The sequence below is a fragment of the Oncorhynchus kisutch genome, linkage group LG13 (genome assembly GCF_002021735.2).
Source record: "Oncorhynchus kisutch isolate 150728-3 linkage group LG13, Okis_V2, whole genome shotgun sequence".
Lineage (NCBI taxonomy): Eukaryota > Metazoa > Chordata > Actinopteri > Salmoniformes > Salmonidae > Oncorhynchus > Oncorhynchus kisutch.
In genome coordinates, this window is record NC_034186.2 from 10,898,327 (window position 1) to 10,917,822 (window position 19,496).

The window sequence follows — 19,496 nt, forward strand, 5'->3', positions numbered from 1 at the left end:
TCACAGAAAACCATACCCACTCACAGAAACCCATACCCACTCACAGAAACCCATACCCACTCACAGAAACCCATAACCACTGAAAACACCATCTGCATAGCACATAACCATGATTGCACCCCCCCATACTCGGTACTCCCTTCATAATTCACTATTCAATGAAGAGTTTAATATTAACATTTTTAGAACCAAGAGATGTCCGTTAAGTAGGCAAGGGCAGAATGCCGGCCATTTTAACCATAACCGTAAAGAAGCTTTTGAAATGGTTCTCTGCTCAAGCATATTCTATTCTACACTATCTCAATGCCCACTGTCATTTTGTTTGAAAATGTCTCTAATTTCATGTTTTATTTATGAACTATTTGTATGAAACAATAATGTATGTAAAAGCTTTGTCTTCCACGTAATCATAACTCATGGATTTACATCAGAAGCTGCAGTTCCCTTTTCCATGCAATTATAATGACCAACTTCCTCAGCCAACCGTGGGTTTTCCAAGCATTGAGGTCATGAGGACTGAAGACGTTTCCAGATGCTTCATCTTTACCAACTCCCCCCTCCTCCTTTTTTAGATGTTATGAAGGGAAGGGTCTGCACAGGAGCAGCACCTGCAGATGTTGTGTATGTCCCTGCATTCACTGTAACCACCTGCGTTCCTTCAACTGTGTGTCCATGTTGATAAAGAAGCCTTGGCTCCTACCGGTGACGACAGACCAACCGGAACCTTCCTCACCCAAACAAACCCTCTTCCCCCTCCCTCCTGTGTTGCCCGGGGTGCTGCTTTGCTGTGTGTTGCCATGGAGACAGCCTGCCACATGGGTGTTGTGTCGCTGTGTGTCTTGCAGGTGCAAACGCTGTACTATTCAGCCGACCACAAGCTGCTCGATGGCGCTCTCATCATTGAGGAACATGGGGTGTTTGGTGTTGGTGCAGAGGACCACATCCAGTTTGTGCAGGTACACAACCCGCCCCTATCCTGGGCTAACTCTGTTCCACTTGGCCCAACCTGGCCTCTATCCACCTTATGTAGCCTGGCAACAAGGGCACAGCCGGTTAGTGTGTAAAACCTAGGAACACTACACCTGCTTGCGTAGCTCCGTTGCACACTAGACTGGTTCTCAGATCAATTGAATCTAGTCTTTTGGAGATTGGGTTCTGATCGCAAAATGTTTTGTGTGTTTTGAGTATGTAGCTGCTTCTTCGTTGGTCAAGTCTACCCTGTGTCTGTGCCGTAGTTCAGCTTGTTTAGATGGTTTAAATGGGTTGCAGACTGGTTTGAACTGTTTCTGGGGGACTACTCGGCACTGCTAAAAGACTATTTGGGTGTAGTTCTAGGCCGGTTCAAAGCCAGGATTAGTCCATTTCAGGCCCGATTGTAGAGTGTGTGCTCTGCAGCCAACTGGAGTTGTAGCCTGTAGGAGATGTTGTGAATCTTCCCTCTGGCTGGGTTTCTGTACTGTAGCTGCGTTGGTTGTGCTGTTGCAGAAAAAGCCCCTTCGTGAGAACAGCAACACCCAGAGACAGCTGAGCTCCAGCTCCTCCGGCAGCACCTCGCCCCCTGGCTCCTCCTCCAACACACCCTGCAGGAGAGAGTGGAAGTATATTGCCTCTGAGAAGACCACCAGTAAGTGTGTGTGTGTGTGTGTGTGTGTGTGTGTGTCGGATGTTTGAAGACTTAACGGAGGTGTGTGTGTTTGTGTCGGATGTTTGAAGACTTAACGGGGGAGTGGGTGTATTAACTCAAAATGACAACAACTAGATTCCAGTTTAACAGTTTCCTTCAGCTTATTTCCACAGTACATAGTCGCCATCATGCTCAGATCAGGTCCATCTCCAGTGAGACTACGGCGCAGGTGTACTAATATCAGAGTGATAGCACCTTAATAACAGAAATATAAGGATACTTAAAACATTAACTTAGCAGGTGTATAACATAATGTGTATGAATAGCATAATCACTTAAGGTAAGAACTTTTTTTGACTTTAGTTATTACCATCACCTCCACTCATGGCACTCCCTCCCTCCCCCTCTCGTTCCCCTTCCTCTCCCTCTCTCTCCCCCTCTTCTCGCTCTCTCTAACCTCCCCCCTCCTCTCTCTCCTCTCTACCCCTCTTCTCTCTCTCTCTCTCCCTCCCCTCTCTCTCCGTCTCTCTGTCTCGCTCCCTCTCCTCTTCTCTCTCTTCTCTCCCCCTCCTCTCTCTCTCTCCACAGACAACACTTACCTGTGTCTGGCCGTGCTGGATGGAGTGTTGTGTGTGATCTTCCTGCATGGCCGTAGCTCTCCCCAGAGCTCTCCCTCTGCCACACCCTGTCTGATGAAGAGCCTCAGCTTCGAGGCCCAGCCTGAGGAGCTGGAGGAACACCCGCTGACCACCATGCACTATGCCCGCTCTGGCCTGGGCACTGCCACCCTGCACGGCAGGCTCATCGCTGCAGGTACGGAGATTTTAACCATTGTCACTTTAACCTTTTATTTATACAGGTTATTCTCATTAAGATACAATCTCTTCACAGCAAGATAGAGCTATTAGTTAATCAGCCATTGAGCCTCTATCTGGAGACTGGTACTGACCGGTCCCCAGTCTCAGATCCTTCAAATCAGCCCTGTCCTGTCACTCACAACTAATGTCACCATGTCATCTACAGTGCATTCGGAAATTATTCAGACCCCTTGACTTTTCCACATTTTGTTATGTTGCAGCCTTATTCTAAAATTGTTTAAATTGTTTTTTTCCCTCATCAATCAACACACAATATCCCATAATGACGAAGCAAAAACAGATTTTTAGAAATGTTTGCTACAATAATATGTTTTTATAAAAAATATATATATATAAAAAAAAACGGATATTTACATAAGTATTCAGACCCTTTACTCAGTACATTGTTGAAGCATCTTTTGCAGCAATTACAGGCTCAAGTATTCTTGGGTATGATGCTACAAGCTTGGCACACCTGTATTTGGGGACTTTCTCCCATTCTTCTCTGCAGATCCTCTCAAGCTCTGTCAGGTTGGATGGGGAGCACAGGTATTTTCCGGTCTCTCCAGAGATATTAGATCGGGTTCAAGTCCAGGCTCTGGCAGGGCCACTCAAGGACATTCAGAGACTTGTTCCGAAGTCACTCCTGCGTTGTTTTGGATGTGTGCTTAGGGTCGTTGTCCTTTTGGAAGGTGAACTTTTGCCCCAGTCTGAGGTCCTGAGCGCTCTGGAGCAGGGTTTTCATCAAGGATCTCCCTGTACTTTGCTCCATTCATCTTTCCCTCAATCCTGACTAGTCTCCCAGTCCCTGCCGCTGAAAAACATCCCCACAGCATGATGCTACCACCACAATGCTTCATCGTAGCAATGGTGCCAGGTTTCCTCCATACGTGACACTTGGCATTCAGGCCAGAGAGTTCAATCTTGGTTTCATCAGACCAGATAATCTTGTTTCTCATTGTCTGAGTACTTTAGGTGCCTTTTGGCGAATTCCAAGCGGGCTATCATGTGCCTTTTACTGAGGAGTGGCTTCCGTCTGGCCACTCTACCATAAAGGTCTGATTGGAGGAGTGCTGCACAGATGGTTGTCCTTCTGTAAGGTTCTCCCATCTCCACAGAGGAACTCTGGAGCTCTGTCAAGAGTGACCATCGGGTTCTTGGTCACCTCCCTGACCAATGCCCTTCTTCCCCGATTTCTCAGTTTGGTCGGGCAGCCAGTTCTAGGAAGAGTCTTTGTGGTTCCAAACTTATTCCATTTAAGAATGATGGAGGCCACTGTGTTCTTGGATGCTGCTGAAATTTTTGGGTACCCTTCCCTAGATCTGTGCCTCGACACAATCCTGTCTCGGAGCTCTACGGGCAATTCCTTCAACCTCATGGCTTGGTTTTTGCTCTGACAACGATGGGACCTTTATATACACAGATGTGTGCCTTTCCAAATCATGTTTAATCAATTGAATTTACCACAGGTGGACTCCAATCAAGTTGTATACACATATGTTTGCTCTGTAGGCTCATTAAGGGTTCTCTAGGCCCAGACTGACCTGGTGTCTTCTGTTTGAGCTGTATGCTCATTAAGGGTTCTCTAGGCCCAGACTGACCTGGTGTCCTCTGTTTGAGCTGTATGCTCATTAAGGGTTCTCTGGGCCCAGACTGACCTGGTGTCTTCTGTTTGAGCTGTATGCTCATTAAGGGTTCTGTAGGCCCAGACTGACCTGGTGTCCTCTGTTTGAGCTGTATGCTCATTAAGGGTTCTGTAGGCCCAGACTGACCTGGTGTCCTCTGTTTGAGCTGTATGCTCATTAAGGGTTCTCTAGGCCCAGACTGACCTGGTGTCTTCTGTGTGAGCTGTATGCTCATTAAGGGTTCTGTAGGCCTAGACTGACCTGGTGTCCTCTGTGTGAGCTGCATGGTCATTAAGGGTTCTGTAGGCCCAGACTGACCTGGTGTCCTCTGTGTGAGCTGCATGCTTATTAAGGGTTCTGTAGGCCCAGACTGACCTGGTGTCCTCTGTGTGAGCTGTATGCTCATATTAAGGGTTCTGTAGGCCCAGATTGACCTGGTGTCCTCTGTGTGAGCTGTATGCTCATATTAAGGGTTCTGTAGGCCCAGACTGACCTGGTGTCCTCTGTGTGAGCTGTATGCTCATATTAAGGGTTCTGTAGGCCCAGACTGACCTGGTGTCCTCTGTATTTTCCATCTCCAGGAGGGTATAACCGAGAGGAGTGCCTGAGGACAGTGGAGTGTTACGACCCCAAAGACGACCGCTGGACCTTCACCGCTCCCATGCGGACTCCCAGGGCTCGCTTCCAGATGGCAGTGCTTATGGTACGACCCTGACCTTTGACCCCTAATTTCATAGGACTGACAGGTGCTTGTCTGACTTAAACCTGTCCCTCTGTCTCCTCATCTCTCATAGGGTCAGCTGTACGTGATGGGCGGCTCCAACGGCCACTCGGACGAGCTGAGCTGTGGGGAGACTTACGATCCGCACACTGACACGTGGGCTCAGGTGCCAGAGCTCCGGACCAACCGCTGCAACGCAGGTGTCTGCTCATTGAACAACAAGCTGTTTGTGGTGGGAGGGTCAGACCCCTGTGGGCAGAAAGGCCTGAAGAACTGTGACGCTTTTGACCCTGTGACCAAGACCTGGAACAACTGTGCTCCCCTCAACATCAGTAAGCATCTATACCACACATATACTACGGAGCTATAGGAGGACAGGCTCATTGTAATGGCTGGAATGGAATAAATGGAACGTTGTGAAACACATCACGCATATGGAAACCACGTTTTACTCCGGTCCGTTTCTCCATTCCGGCCATTACAATGAATCCGTCCTCTTAAAGCTCCTCCCACCAGCCTCCTCTGCTCTACACAGACTGTACCTATATCTCTCATAGTGTACACTGAGGAAAGGGTTCCAGGTAACAGACTTCTTTGTCTTGTCACCAGGATGGAAGCCTTTACCAATGGTGCTTATCATTTATTGCGTGTACTGTGAACAGTTTTGAGTTGGCCTGTGAATGTGAAAAGTGATTCAAGTGTGGCGTTAACTCTGTTCACCTAGGGAGGCACCAGGCTGCGGTGTGTGAGCTAGATGGCTTCATGTACGTGATTGGAGGTGCTGAGTCGTGGAACTGCCTGAACACAGTGGAGCGTTACAACCCCGAGAACAACACCTGGACCCTGATCTCCCCCATGAACGTGGCCCGCAGGGGGGCTGGGGTGGCCGTCTACGCTGGTAAGACACTTCTCCATAGAAATATAGCATTCTGGTTCTATGGTCTGCTCTAAACTGGGGTATAGGGTCATGGGTTCACTGGGGTGGGGATACAGTTTGCTTTGGTTGCAACCTTGGAATTTGGCAGAAATATCCAAATCATTGCTCAGATTTGTGCTGACCCTTCTCTCTCCTTGTCGCTATCTCCTTCTCTTCCCGTCTCTAGGGAAGCTTTTCGTGGTTGGTGGGTTTGATGGCTCCCATGCCCTGCGCTGTGTTGAGGTGTACGACCCAGCCCGCAATGAGTGGAGGATGCTCGGTAGCATGACCGTGGCACGCAGCAATGCGGGTGTAGCCGTGCTGGGTGATTTCATCTGCGCCATGGGCGGCTTCGACGGAAACAACTTCCTGAACACGCTGGAGGTTTACGACCCCGAGACGGATGAGTGGAGCGACTGCGCCGATGCCCTCTCCTCCTCCGCCTGAGGGTTAAGGGTCAGAGATCAATGGGGGTGGGGGGTACCTTTCCCAAACTAACAGGCTTAGTGACATAATCGTGTTTCGTGATGTTCCGTAGGTGAGTGGGAGGAAGGGGACAGGGGAACCATTTTGGCAGGGGGTCTTCAGTGAAGACTGGAGTATTTGGGGGGGGGGGGGGTGCCGAAAGCAACATTACGCCTTTGCATACAATATTTTTCGCGCTGTATATATTTTCCTTTTTGTCTTAAGAATGCCAACATTTAATACACATTTAGTGCAATTTAGTTTATTTTGTTGTTGTAAGGTTGTATTGTTTTCTGAGGAGAAGCTACTGTTTTGATCATCTCAACACTACCTTGGACCTACTGGTCAGGATGGGTGATGGTACTGGAAAACTTTGGGTTGACTTGATTTAGAAGGTGATTCTGAATAGTTGTTTCCATTTTAAACTGTCATTTGAACTCCCACACACATTTAAAGGTATGCAGTTTGAAGCCTTATTCAAAGGAAGAGGGTCACTCCCATCATGGCTTTGTCATTTAAAGATATGCAGTTTGAAGCCTTATTCAAAGGAAGAGGGTCACTCCCATCATGGCTTTGTCATTTAAAGATATGCAGTTTGAAGCCTTATTCAAAGGAAGAGGGTCACTCCCATCATGGCTTTGTCATTTAAACTAAAGCTGGATTGTGCTTTTCCAATCTTTAATGATGGCCTTTTTTAAATATTTTTATACACTGCTGATTTACCAATAGAAGAAGTAGCTGACGCACATGACAACTGAGTCATCAAATGAAACCAGTGTCAGTTTAGTAACAACGCGAACACACACACACACACACACAACCAACCATGCTTCTGTGCTTGTTCTAACCACATATTTTGTTACTGCGTTTTGACTAATTCACTATTTGTAGAGATGCTGTTTTCTTGATTTCTTGTGTGGTGTTTTAAAAGGGGTTCAGACATTTGGCTTTTGACATTTTCTTTTTTGAGTTTAGAAGGTCCTGTATCACATTTGTAACACGCTGATATTCCTTAACTAATAAACCATTTCAACCTGACAGCGTGTGCTCTTGTACTTTTCTTTTTCCAATGAATACAGTACTAGAGCTGACTCAGGTTTGACTGGGGTGCGTTCAGTATGACGGAAAGGTGTGCAACGCTGCATTCAACGGAAACGATACTGTACTGAACGACCGGTTGGGGGAAAAATGATTTATGGTGGCCTAGAGAGCAATTACCGTATGGTGTGCTGCACGAGTTTTATGATTTCAAATAGTCACACCCATATTGTTCAGGCCACACCCACCAAACGGGATCAAATGTACCTCAAAGGCTGTTGAAGAATTATGTGCACCGTTTTAGGGGAATGTGCCGTTCCGTACAAACCGTCACACAACGCAGCAAACATTGAAGCAAAACGGAACACACACCTTGTTTGTTAGAGCTGTGACTGTCAAACATTCTGTCTTTTAGGTAGTGTGGCGATGGGTCACGTGGGTCACGGATACCACCCTGTTCTAATGAAAGAACCACCTGATTATACTTCTACTCTATAAACTTTTCATCAATTGGGTGTTGCAAGTCACTACTTAATCCCCCAGGACACAATTACACAATCAAATTTACGGAAGCAACCAGTTGTGTTGATTGGAAATTAAGTTCAACAACAACTTGTCTTGTCTATACTTACAGTATGTAACTAAGTTGAATCAATAAAGATTGTGTATAATCAAATTAGAAATTCACAACCAAAAAAATCTAATTGAAAACAACATAACTGCTGTTCAGATGACTTCAACTTAGTTTTGTGGGGTGGAGTTATTAGAATAATTGGATTGTGTCGAGACATAGATCTTGGGAAGGGTACCAAAACATTTCTGCAGCGTTGAAGGTCACCATGCTTTGCAACTGTACATTTTGGTCATTTAGCAGACCCTTTTATCCAGAGAGACTTCAGTTATTGCATTCAACGAAGGTAGATAAACATCCACATTTAACAAGTAAAAAGGTAATGTAACCGTTTCTGAAAATGTCATTGTAGCTGTTGGTATGTTGGATGGGTTGACATTACATGACATTAGTATATTGCCAGTTTTGAAACTGATGGAAAAGCTCACACATGTGCAAAAGACTAAATTGAGTGCTTTCAGAAAGTATTCATACCCCTTGACAAATTCCACATTATGTTGTGTTACAGCCTGAATTCAAATGGATGACAATGTTTTTTCACCCATCAACACGCAATACCCTATTATAACAAAGTGAAAACATGTTTTTAGATTTATTTGTAAATTTATAGTAATTGAAATACAGAAATATCTCATTTACAGTCCCATCAGAAAGTATTCAGACCCCTTGACTTTTTCCACCTTTCGTTACAGCCTTATTCTAAAATGGATTAAATATTTTTTTAAATCTTCAGAAATCTACACACAATACCCCATAATGACATCACAATACCCCATAATGACATCACAATACCCCATAATGACAAAGCGAATACTGTTTTTTAGAATTTATATTAATGTATTAAAAACAGAAATACCTTATTTACATAAGTATTCAGACCCTTTGCTATGAGACTTGCAATAGAGCTCCGGTGCATCCTGTTTCCATTGATCATCCTTGAGATGTTTCTACACCTAGGAGTCCACCTGTGGTAAATTCAATTGCTTGGACATGATTTGGAAAGGCACACACCTGTCTTTATGAGGTCCCACAGTTGACAGTGCATGTCAGAGCAAAAACCAAGCCATGAGGTTGAAGGAATTGTCCATAGAGCACTGAGACAGGATTGTGTCGAGGTACAGATGTGGGGAAGGATACCAAAACATTTCTGCAGCATTGAAGGTCCCCAAGAACACAGGATTGTTCAAGTTATAGAAACATCAAGGATGATCAATGGAAACAGGATGCACCTGAGCTCAATTTCGAGACTCATAGCAAAGTGTCTGAATACTTATGTACATAATTTATTTCTGTTTTTAATACTTTTGCAAAAATATCTAAAAACCTGTTTTCACTTTGTCATTATGGGGTATTGTGATGTCATTATGGGGTATTGTGATGTCATTATGGGGTATTGTGTGTAGATTGGGATTTTTAAAAATGTAATAAATAAGGCTTATTAATAAATAAGGCTGTAATTTAACAAATTGTGGAAAAAGTCAAGAGGTCTGAATACTTTCTGAAGGCCCTGTATGTAAAGTAGATATTTCTGTATTTCTAAAAACACATTTCACTGTCATTATGGGGTATTGTGTGTGTAGATGGGTGAGAGAAAAACATCGATTGAATCAATTTTGAATTCAGGCCGTATCACAACAAATGTGGAGTAAATCAAGGGGTATGAATACTTTCTGAAGGCACTCTACTTAACCTGAAAGTAAGTTAGATTCATAGAAAATATAATACATTATGTGTTAGTATAACTCTACATTTAAAGTTGATATAACTAAAGTTGAAATTGATTCAACTATGAATAATAGTATGTTATACTGACAAATGGTGAAGTTGACTTAACTACCTTTTATTAGTCAATGTACATTTGATGTAAGTTAGAAAGGCTTGAATTTTAAAGTTGATAGAGCTTGAATAAGCCCATGTAACTTTATGACTAGAAATAATAAATTGAAACAAATAATTTTTAACAGTATACTATTACCAAATATAGCATTTCTCTCGCTCTCTCGCCCCTCTATCTCCCACCATCTCTTCTCTCTGCACGAGCAGGAACTTCTGGCAGGTGACTAGCAGCATGGTCTCTGCAGGAGTCTAAGCTTCTCTACCACTTAGTTTCCACTGGGACATGAATATCTACCTACCTACCTCACTAAGAGGGCTTTTTCTGTTCCCATTACAGTCTAATTTGGGAGAGATTAGACTAAGTTTAGTGTACCTGCAGAAGGAGGGAGAGAAGCATAGGGAGTCTGGTCAGTCTGGTCACATGATCTCTAAAGGGTTGGTGGGTGAACCAAGCACCTGAGTTGCACTTGTGCTCCTTGAATGACCCTGTCCTTAGACATTGGGAGAATCTCAATTGCATACTCCTCGCGTCCTCTCGCCTCACCTCCTTCTCAAAACCCATTGGAGGAGAAGGTCAGAGGGGAGGGACCTCTGGCTTTCTCATCCAATGGGTTTTGAGGAGGCGAGGAGAGGAGGCGAGTAGTATGCAATTGCGATTCTTCCATTGGGTACCTAACACCTGTCCGTCAAAGACCACTAATTCCTTCCTTCTCCACTGCACGTTCTGTTCATTCACTAATCCCTCCTCCCCCCTCTGTAGTCAATTCACAAAATAGCCTCTTGTAATCTGAACAGTCAGGCAATAAACCTGCCAATCACGTCACAACCTGGCTGGGGGAAGTAAGCCAATCACGTCACAACCTGGCTGGGGAAGTAGGCCAATCACGTCAAAACCTGGCTGGGGGAAGTAGGCAACTGAGTGAGCCAGAAGGGTTGGGGTCGAGGGCAGCACTTCCTGCTGAACTGAGAGGTCATGGCCTTTGGCCAGGCCATGTCAAACAATGACCTACCCATAGGAATAGAATTCTAATTCTATGGACCTACCTGAGTGACGATTAATTTGACTATTCCCCCCATCACATCTTTATTGGGGGAACCAGAGAATAGAAGGCATTCAACAGTGTGAGGGTACCGGTACTTATTTGTGTCTGTCTATATTATTTTTTTGTACCCTTCACCAGGAAAATGGCTGGATGCCTAGGCTACAGCAGACACTACTTTTTAACTAGAAAACACTGTATGATGATAAACCTTTTGTTTTCTCTTTACCTGTTGATGTGAACAGAGAAGGCTGTATTGAACTGATCCCAAGGTGTGGTGCCCTTCCTTTCCTGAGAGTTATGAGACGGAGAAAGGAAAGTATTCATCCTCTGGGGTGTGCATCTTTGCGAAGGTGAAAAAAACAAAAACATAATTTGCGACAAATAATGCCATTGTAATTGAGTAGAGTGAAACCCTTTTCACAGTGAATCAGATACTGTCAGACATACTGTCAGAGACAGAGGAGAGACATAGGCTAGGCACCCATAGGGCTTTAAACCAGGATTCAGTTCGTTCGGCCCTGTTCGGCTATGCACTTTTAAAGAAAGTTCGCGGAGGGTGCATTCACGGTAAACACTGCATTATAGGCTCAATTGGAAATGACCTTTAAATGTCAAGCACGCTATAGCGCGCAGATCGGAATGAATTGAGGCCTTAGCTAGGGTTAGGGTCACACATGATTTATCATATCAAAAGTTTGTAATAAAACAGCATTAAATAAGGTTCACTAACTGTGAGATTAGACCAATCCTCAATGTTGGACCTATCATCTAATCTACAGGATGTCAAGTATCTGTGGTTTCTGAGGCACGGGGAGAATCTCGCGTCCTCTCCTCACTTGCTTTTGTAAAAGGTAAAAAGTTATTGAGGAACGTAAGGTTAATCCCATTTACAGGGGGTGGAGTCCCCAAATAAATGTGTGAAATTATAAAAACTAACGTAGCGATACGTTTTATAGATAGGCCTATATGTACCCATTTTCCTCCCCAATTTCCTGGTTTCCAATTGGTAGTTAGTCTTGTCTCATTGCTGCAACTCCCGTACGGACTCGGGAGAGGCGAAGGTCGAGAGCCAAGAGTCCTCCGAACCAAGCCGCACTGCGTCTTGACACAATGTCCGCTTATCCAGGTAGCCAGCCACACCAGTGTGACGGAGGAAGCACCGTACACCTGGCAACCGTGTCAGCGTGCATGCAACCCGGCCCGCCACAGTAGTCGCTAGAGCCCGTAGGGGCCTTAGACCACCGTGCCACCCAGGAGGCCCAGAGTGTTTTTAAATGGTTACATGCTTTTCTCCTCGAAGAAAAACGACAGCTGATTGAAAAGGGGGTGTGGCGAATTTTAAAAACACTTCCGCGCTAGCTGCCGAGGGAAGCTTACTCCGTTTTCCGAATAACAAATTGACACGCTCTTCAACCACTTATCGGTTGAGAATCTCCCAAGAAGTTCAGTGCAGCACTGCAGTTTCACTTTGACCCAAACAAACACCCCACTGTATGACATGTAGGCGCTCTGCTTCACACTGCAGTTTCACTTTGACCCCCTCCAAACAAACACCCCCCTGTATGACATGTAGGCGCTCTGCTTCACACTGCAGAGTGTAATGTCAGCCATCACAACTGATGTCATGGCCATTGGACTCATACTCCCCTCAGCTGGGTCAGCTGCAGCACACTGTTCCACACTGTGCTTTATGTGTGTGTGTAATGTGACAATAACGCAACTCAAGTCAGATTCAATTCAAAAACTTTAATGCATCGTATAACAAGTGTTAGAATAAATTGTACATTGTTGTTCAAACAAAAATATGTGCTTTAATTTAACTATTTACATCTTTACAAATGAACACATCCAAGATAAATATCAACAGGCCTGAGACGGTCATATCATAAGCCTACGGCAAAGCCATGATGCCATAACAGACAGCATAGTTCATGTCACGTTGAACCGTCTGACTCCCTGTGTATGTCACAGCCTGGGAGAGCATTGACAGCCATTCATTACATCACCTGGCGTACCACTTATGGTGCAAAAGGAATATTAAGATGATGTCATGGTCGCCCCATGTGTCTCCCGGTCGGCTGCGATAGAGCCTGGACTCGAACCCAGAATCTCTAGTGGCACAGCTAGCGCTGTGATGTGATGTGGTGCCTTAGACCGCTGCGCCACTCGGGGGGCCCAAGAACTTGATCTTAACTGACTTGCCTAGTTAAACAAAGGTAAATAAAGAAAATGGAAAAAATGCTGAGGAATATGGAGATGATGTTGGCTCAATCATGGATGTGAGCAGTCATGTCTTTTTGTACAATCTAAGGTCATAGGCCATAGTAACAGTGAGAGTAGCATGATGACAGAGTTTAAACACATCAGAAAAAACTGCCATTCTGTATGTGTAAACATTCCAATCCAGTAGCTAGGTTTCCATCCAATTTGCGGCAGTGTAGCCTAGTGGTTAGAGCATTGGACTAGTAACCGAAAGGTTGCAAGTTCAAATCCCCGAGCTGACAAGGTACAAAATCTGTCGTTCTGCCCTTGAACAGGCAGTTAACCCACTGTTCCTAGGCCGTCATTGAAAATAAGAATTTGTTCTTAACTGACTTGCCTAGTTAAATAAAGGTAAAAAAAAAAAAAAAAAAAAAAAAAAAAATTCTGCATAAAATAATATAGGCATTTTCCCAGCCGAGACATTTCCATCAGTCTGTGCGTGATGACATAGTGCACGTAAGAATAAGGTTTGTGGTTAAAGTCCCATGTAGCAAATGAAAAATACAAGTTCAATAGGGTTCCATCACATTTTCAACTCTACTGATGGTTTTGTCACAAAAACTGTTGCGTTCTATAGCAAATGTGCCCACTCTGGTCTGGACACGTGCTCTCTAGCCAACTGCTCTCAGACACAGTGCTGGAAGGCTACTTGCATGATGAGATTATTATGGAGCCACATTGATCATCATGTCACCAGAGTATTGGAAAGAAGCATCAAGCTCATCACGGGCACTTTCACAACCCTGTGAAGTTCATCATAACTTGTTTAGTCTGTAGCCTAATAAACTGCATGGTTTCCTGAGTCCTAGTGGGAGCATCACACATCATATTATCGCGTGACTCCAAGCTTACTTCCATATGATGGTTATTATATCAATATTTGCTCATAAAGGCATTTCCACCCGAATTTCTCTTAGAATTAATTTTACAGACACAAAAACATCCCACCATGTCGAACGAACAAATTCTCTGTCGGGATTTATAAAATTTTACCGGCATATCCTGTTTCCATCAGACCGGTAATGACTTTTTCAGAAATCAGGTCATTCATCCGTATTAAATGGTTGGATGGAAACCTGGTCTGTGTGAGGATAACAACATATTTGGAAGATCCATATCCCCACTAACACACTGTTGTGTAGAGATGGTGAAGAGATGGAGGCCCAAAATGGCTACTGTAGGAAGCACCAGAAACAGCAAAATGGCACCCTATTCCCTATATAGTGCACTACTTTAGACCAGAGCCCCTTTTCCTATATAGTGCACTACTTTAGACCAGAACCCTATTCCCTATATAGTACACTACTATAGACCAGAGCCCTTTTCCCTATATAGTACACTACTTTAGACCAGAGCCCTTTTCCCTATATAGTGCACTACTTTAGACCAGAACCCTATTCCCTATATAGTACACTACTTTAGACCAGAGCCCTATTGGGCATTTGGGAAGCAGCCCATAAATAAAGAAAATAGGAACACAAGGCTTTATCCACTGACCACTGCTCTACACCAACATCCACACACAAGAAACTAAATGAAGTCAGAAAAGGTGCTGAATGAAATAGGTCAGCTCCATATGAAAACAGTGGCTTCAAGTAAAGTTGTTGAGTTGTGATATGATGCAATTTGAGGCCTCTGGTAGGATATTTTAGTCCAAACTTCCTGGTTGTGGTCCAATCAGGGCCAGGTGCTTGGTGTGACCTGCCGGGACGTGACCTCAGCGCAGCGCTCTAGACTGACGTTCAGCTCTGCCAACTGGGTCCCCCCCACACACAGCTTCTCCCTGTGAACACACACACACACGTTAGAACTAGAACACACAAACACAGGCCTGATCCAAAACACACAGAGGTCAGAACTAGAATACACAAACACAGGTCTGATCCAAAACACACACAGGTCAGAACTAGAACACACAAACACAGGCCTGATCCAAAACACACACAGGTCAGAACTAGAACACACAAACACAGGCCTGATCCAAAACACACACACACAGGTCAGAACTAGAACACACAAAAACAGGCCTGATCCGAAACACACACAGGTCAGAACTAGAACACACAAACACAGGCCTGATCCAAAACACACACAGGTCAGAACTAGAACACACAAACACAGGCCTGATCCAAAACACACACAGGTCAGAACTAGAACACACAAACACAGGCCTGATCCAAAACACACACAGGTCAGAACTAGAACACACAAACACAGGCCTGATCCAAAACACACACAGGTCAGAACTAGAACACACAAACACAGGCCTGATCCAAAACACACACAGGTCAGAACTAGAACACACAAACACAGGCCTGATCCAAAACACACACAGGTCAGACAAAGAAAGAGAAAAAGAAAGAAAGGGGACAAGGGGAAAGAAAGACCAAGGGAGAGAAGAGAGAGAGAATAGAAAAGAGAGAGAGAGGGAATATAATAGAAAAGTGAGAGAGAGAGAATAGAAGAGAGAGAGGGAATAATAAAGAGAGAGAGGGAATAGAAAAGAGAGAGGGGAAATAGAGGAGAGAGATGGAATAGGAGAGAGAGGGAATAGAAGAGAGAGAGGGAGATGGAATAGGAGAGAGAGAGAGAGTGAATAGAAGAGAGAGAGAGAGTGAATAGAAGAGAGAGAGGGGGAATAGAAAAGAGAGAGAGAGATGGAATAGGAGAGAGAGAGTGAATAGAAGAGAGAGAGGGGGAATAGAAGAGAGAGAGAGGGAATAGAAGAGAGAGAGAATAGAAGAGAATAGAGGAGAGAGAGACTAGAAAACAAAGCCAAAAGTCTTCTCCTGCTTTGTTGATTTTGAAAAAGCTTTTGACTCAATTTGTCATGAGGGTCTGCTATACAAATAGATTGAAAGTGGTTTTGGAGGAAAAACATTCAACATTATAAAATCCATGTACACAAACAACAAATATGCGGTTAAAATTGGCAAAAAACACACACATTTCTTTCCACAGGGCCGTGGGGTGATACAGGGATGCAGCTTGAGCCCCACCCTCTTCAACATATATATAAACTAATTGGCGACGACACTGGAAGTCTGCAGCACCCGGCCTCCCCCTGCTAGAATCTGAAGTTAAATGTCTACTGTTTGCTGATGATCTGGTGCTTCTGTCCCCAACCAAGGAGGGCCTACAGCAGCACATAGAGCTTCTGCACAGATTCTGTCAGACCTGGGCCCCTTAAGTGAATCTCAGTAAGACAAAAATAATGTTCCAAAAAAGGTGCAGTTGCCCGGACCACAAATACAAATTCCATCTAGACACCGTTGCCCTGGAGCACACAACAACTATACATACCTCGGCTGAGAATGATCGGGCAGACAAGGCAAGAAGGGCCTTCTACACCATCAAAGGAAAGAAAATTCAACATACCACTTAGGATCTGGCTAAAACATAGTTGAATCAGTTATAGAGCCCATTATGGTTGTGAGGTCTGGGGTCCGCTCACCAACCAAGAATTCACTAAATGGGACAAACACCAAATTGAGACTCTGCATGCAGAATTCTGCAAAAATATTCTCAGTGTACAACGTAAAACACCAAAAAATGCATGCAGAGCAGAATTAGGCCGTTACCCGCTAATTATCAAAATCCAGAAAAAAGCTATTGAATTCTACAACCACCTAAAAGGAAGTGATTCCCAAACCTTCCATAACAAAGCCATCACCTACAGAGAGATTAACCTGGAGAATTGTCCCATAAGCAAGCTGGTCCTGGGGCTTTGTTCACAAACAGACCCCACAGAGCCCCTGGACAGCAACACAATTAGACACAACCAAATCATGAGAAAACAAAAAGATAATTACTTGACACATTGGAAAGAATTAACAAAAAAAAATTGCCAACTAGAATGCTATTTGGCCCTAAACAGAGAGTACACAGTGGCAGAATACCTGACCACTGTGACTGACCCAAACTTAAGTAAAGCTTTGACTATGTACAGACTCAGTGAGCATAGCCTTGCTATTGAGAAAGGCCGCCGTAGGCAGACCTGGCTCTCAAGAGAAGACAGGCTATGTGCACACTACCCACAAAGTGAGGTGGAAACTGAGCTGCACTTCCTAACCTCCTGCCCAATGTATGACCATATTAGAGACACATATTTCCCTCAGATTACACAGACCCACAAAGAATTTGAAAATAAATACATTTTTGATAAACTCCCATATCTAGTGGGTGAAATACCACAGTGTGTCATCACAGCAGAAAGATTTGTGACCAGTTGCCACGAGAAAAGGGAAACGAGTGAAGAACAAACACCATTGTAAATACAACCCATATTTATATTGATTTATTTCCCCTTTTGTACTTTAACTATTTGCACATCGTTACAACACTGTGTATAGCCAAATAACATTTGAAATGTCTTTATTCCTTTGGCACTTTTGTGAGTGTAATGTGTACTGTTCGTTTTGTTATTGTTTATTTAACTATTGTGTATTATCTACCTCACTTGCTTTGGCAATGTAAACATATGTTTCCCATGCCAATAAAGCCCTTTGAATTGAATTGAAGGACACAGAGGGAATAGAGTAGCCAGAGAGAGAGAATAGAGGAGATAGAGAGGAAAGAATGAGCGAGAGAGAGAGATAATAGGAGAGAGAGAGAGAGATAATAGGAGAGAGAGAGATAATAGGAGAGAGAGAGAGAGATAATAGGAGAGAGAGAGAGAGATAATAGGAGAGAGAGAGGGGGAGATAATAGGAGAGAGAGAGAGAGAGAGATAATAGGAGAGAGAGAGAGAGATAATAGGAGAGAGAGAGACAGAGTGAGAGGGGGAGATAATAGGAGAGAGAGAGACAGAGTGAGAGGGAGAGATAATAGGAGAGAGAGAGACAGAGTGAGAGGGGGAGATAATAGGAGAGAGAGAGACAGAGTGAGAGAGAGAGACAGAGTGAGAGGGGGAAAGAGAGAGACAGAGTGAGAGGGAGAAAGAGAGCAATGCCACTATCCAGAATGTGTCCCTTCCTGTGAAATTAATGGAGTAGTCCAGTGACTCCTGCCCCAAGGCATGGTAGAACACAATGGAGTAGTCCAGTGACTCCTGCCCCAAGGCACGGTAGAACACAGTGGAGTAGTCCAGTGAGTCCTGCCCCAAGGCACGGTAGAACACAATGGAGTAGTCCAGTGACTCCTGCCCCAAGGCACGGTAGAACACAGTGGAGTAGTCCAGTGAGTCCTGCCCCAAGGCACGGTAGAACACAATGGAGTAGTCCAGTGACTCCTGCCCCAAGGCACAGTAGAACACAATGAAGTAGTCCAGTGACTCCTGCCCCAAGGCACGGTAGAACACAATGGAGTAGTCCAGTGACTCCTGCCCCAAGGCACAGTAGAACACAGTGGAGTAGTCCAGTGAGTCCTGCCCCAAGGCACGGTAGAACACAATGGAGTAGTCCAGTGACTCCTGCCCCAAGGCACAGTAGAACACAATGGAGTAGTCCAGTGACTCCTGCCCCAAGGCACGGTAGAACACAATGGAGTAGTCCAGTGACTCCTGCCCCAAGGCACGGTAGAACACAATGGAGTAGTCCAGTGACTCCTGCCCCAAGGCATGGTAGAACACAATGGAGTAGTCCAGTGACTCCTGCCCCAAGGCATGGTAGAACACAATGGAGTAGTCCAGTGACTCCTGCCCCAAGGCATGGTAGAACACAATGGAGTAGTCCAGTGACTCCTGCCCCAAGGCACGGTAGAACACAACGGGAGACTATGCCCTCTTTAGATGGCTGAGCGAGCGCGCGCACACACACCGAGAACATTTAGAACACCACAATGTGAACCAAAAACACATGACTGTTCTCCATGGGGTTACCTCATTTCACACTTGCGGTTTTGTCAGCATTTGACCAGCTCAGTGTCTTATTGTGATGTTGTTCTCTTCAAATGAGAGTATTGGTCTGACGTGTACACAGCACGTCTCTAACTGCAGGACCAATGGAATCATGTGCACATGCACACAAAGTGGCCCTCTATGTCGTCTCCCATTAGAGACACTGAGGACGCTTGTTGCTCGTTCGTTTCCTCCTCTCTTTTTGTTCCCATCGGGACATTACATAACAGGGAAAGAAAGAGAGGAATCTGCCCCCTCCTCTGTGCTGTGGTGTTTATGTAACCATAGAGAGATGGCAGGTTTCAGTACGGACCGATGGCTCTGCCCTCCTTTCTAAGCTTCTCCCACGTGGCACTGGGCTGCCTGTCACATCAGATGTGGATTCACGCTTCAGTTAGTCTGAAACACCTCTCCATCTCTGTCTCTGTGTCTCTCAGGGATGTATGGAGGTACAGAGAGGAGATGTTTGAAGAATACACAGTAAAAAGTCTTAAACAACGTCTATTTTTATCGTGAGAAAGACCATTTTTAGGCATGTCACAATTGACACATTTTTCATAAACATATTTGATCATCATTGATCTGTGCTCCTCTCATTTTAATTCCAGTACTTGAATTTCAGAGTGCCAAATTCAAGTACTT

General features: G+C 44.6%; 2 protein-coding genes across 6 annotated transcripts in view; one reads left to right on the forward strand and one right to left on the reverse strand.

The window, feature by feature from the left end:
- Positions 1 to 7,246, forward strand: part of ivns1abpa (influenza virus NS1A binding protein a) — a 46,986-nt gene extending 39,740 nt beyond the window's left edge. For 3 of the 4 annotated variants that reach the window (XM_020499567.2, XM_020499566.2, XM_020499568.2), the window contains exons 8-14: positions 846 to 956; positions 1,486 to 1,624; positions 2,213 to 2,437; positions 4,688 to 4,809; positions 4,901 to 5,159; positions 5,552 to 5,725; positions 5,931 to 7,246. In XM_020499567.2, the coding sequence (XP_020355156.1) occupies positions 846 to 956; positions 1,486 to 1,624; positions 2,213 to 2,437; positions 4,688 to 4,809; positions 4,901 to 5,159; positions 5,552 to 5,725; positions 5,931 to 6,190 (1,290 nt within the window). In that variant the 3' untranslated portion in view covers positions 6,191 to 7,246. The remainder of the gene's footprint in view (positions 1 to 845; positions 957 to 1,485; positions 1,625 to 2,212; positions 2,438 to 4,687; positions 4,810 to 4,900; positions 5,160 to 5,551; positions 5,726 to 5,930) is intronic. The other variant, XR_002256945.2, reaches the window with a different exon arrangement.
- A 5,236-nt stretch (positions 7,247 to 12,482) lies between these two features.
- swt1 (SWT1 RNA endoribonuclease homolog) overlaps positions 12,483 to 19,496 on the reverse strand; it is a 37,207-nt gene continuing 30,193 nt past the window's right edge. Inside the window, exon 15 of one of the 2 annotated variants that reach the window (XM_020499565.2) lies at positions 12,483 to 14,801. In XM_020499565.2, the coding sequence (XP_020355154.1) occupies positions 14,696 to 14,801 (106 nt within the window). In that variant the 3' untranslated portion in view covers positions 12,483 to 14,695. The remainder of the gene's footprint in view (positions 14,802 to 19,496) is intronic. The other variant, XR_004202329.1, reaches the window with a different exon arrangement.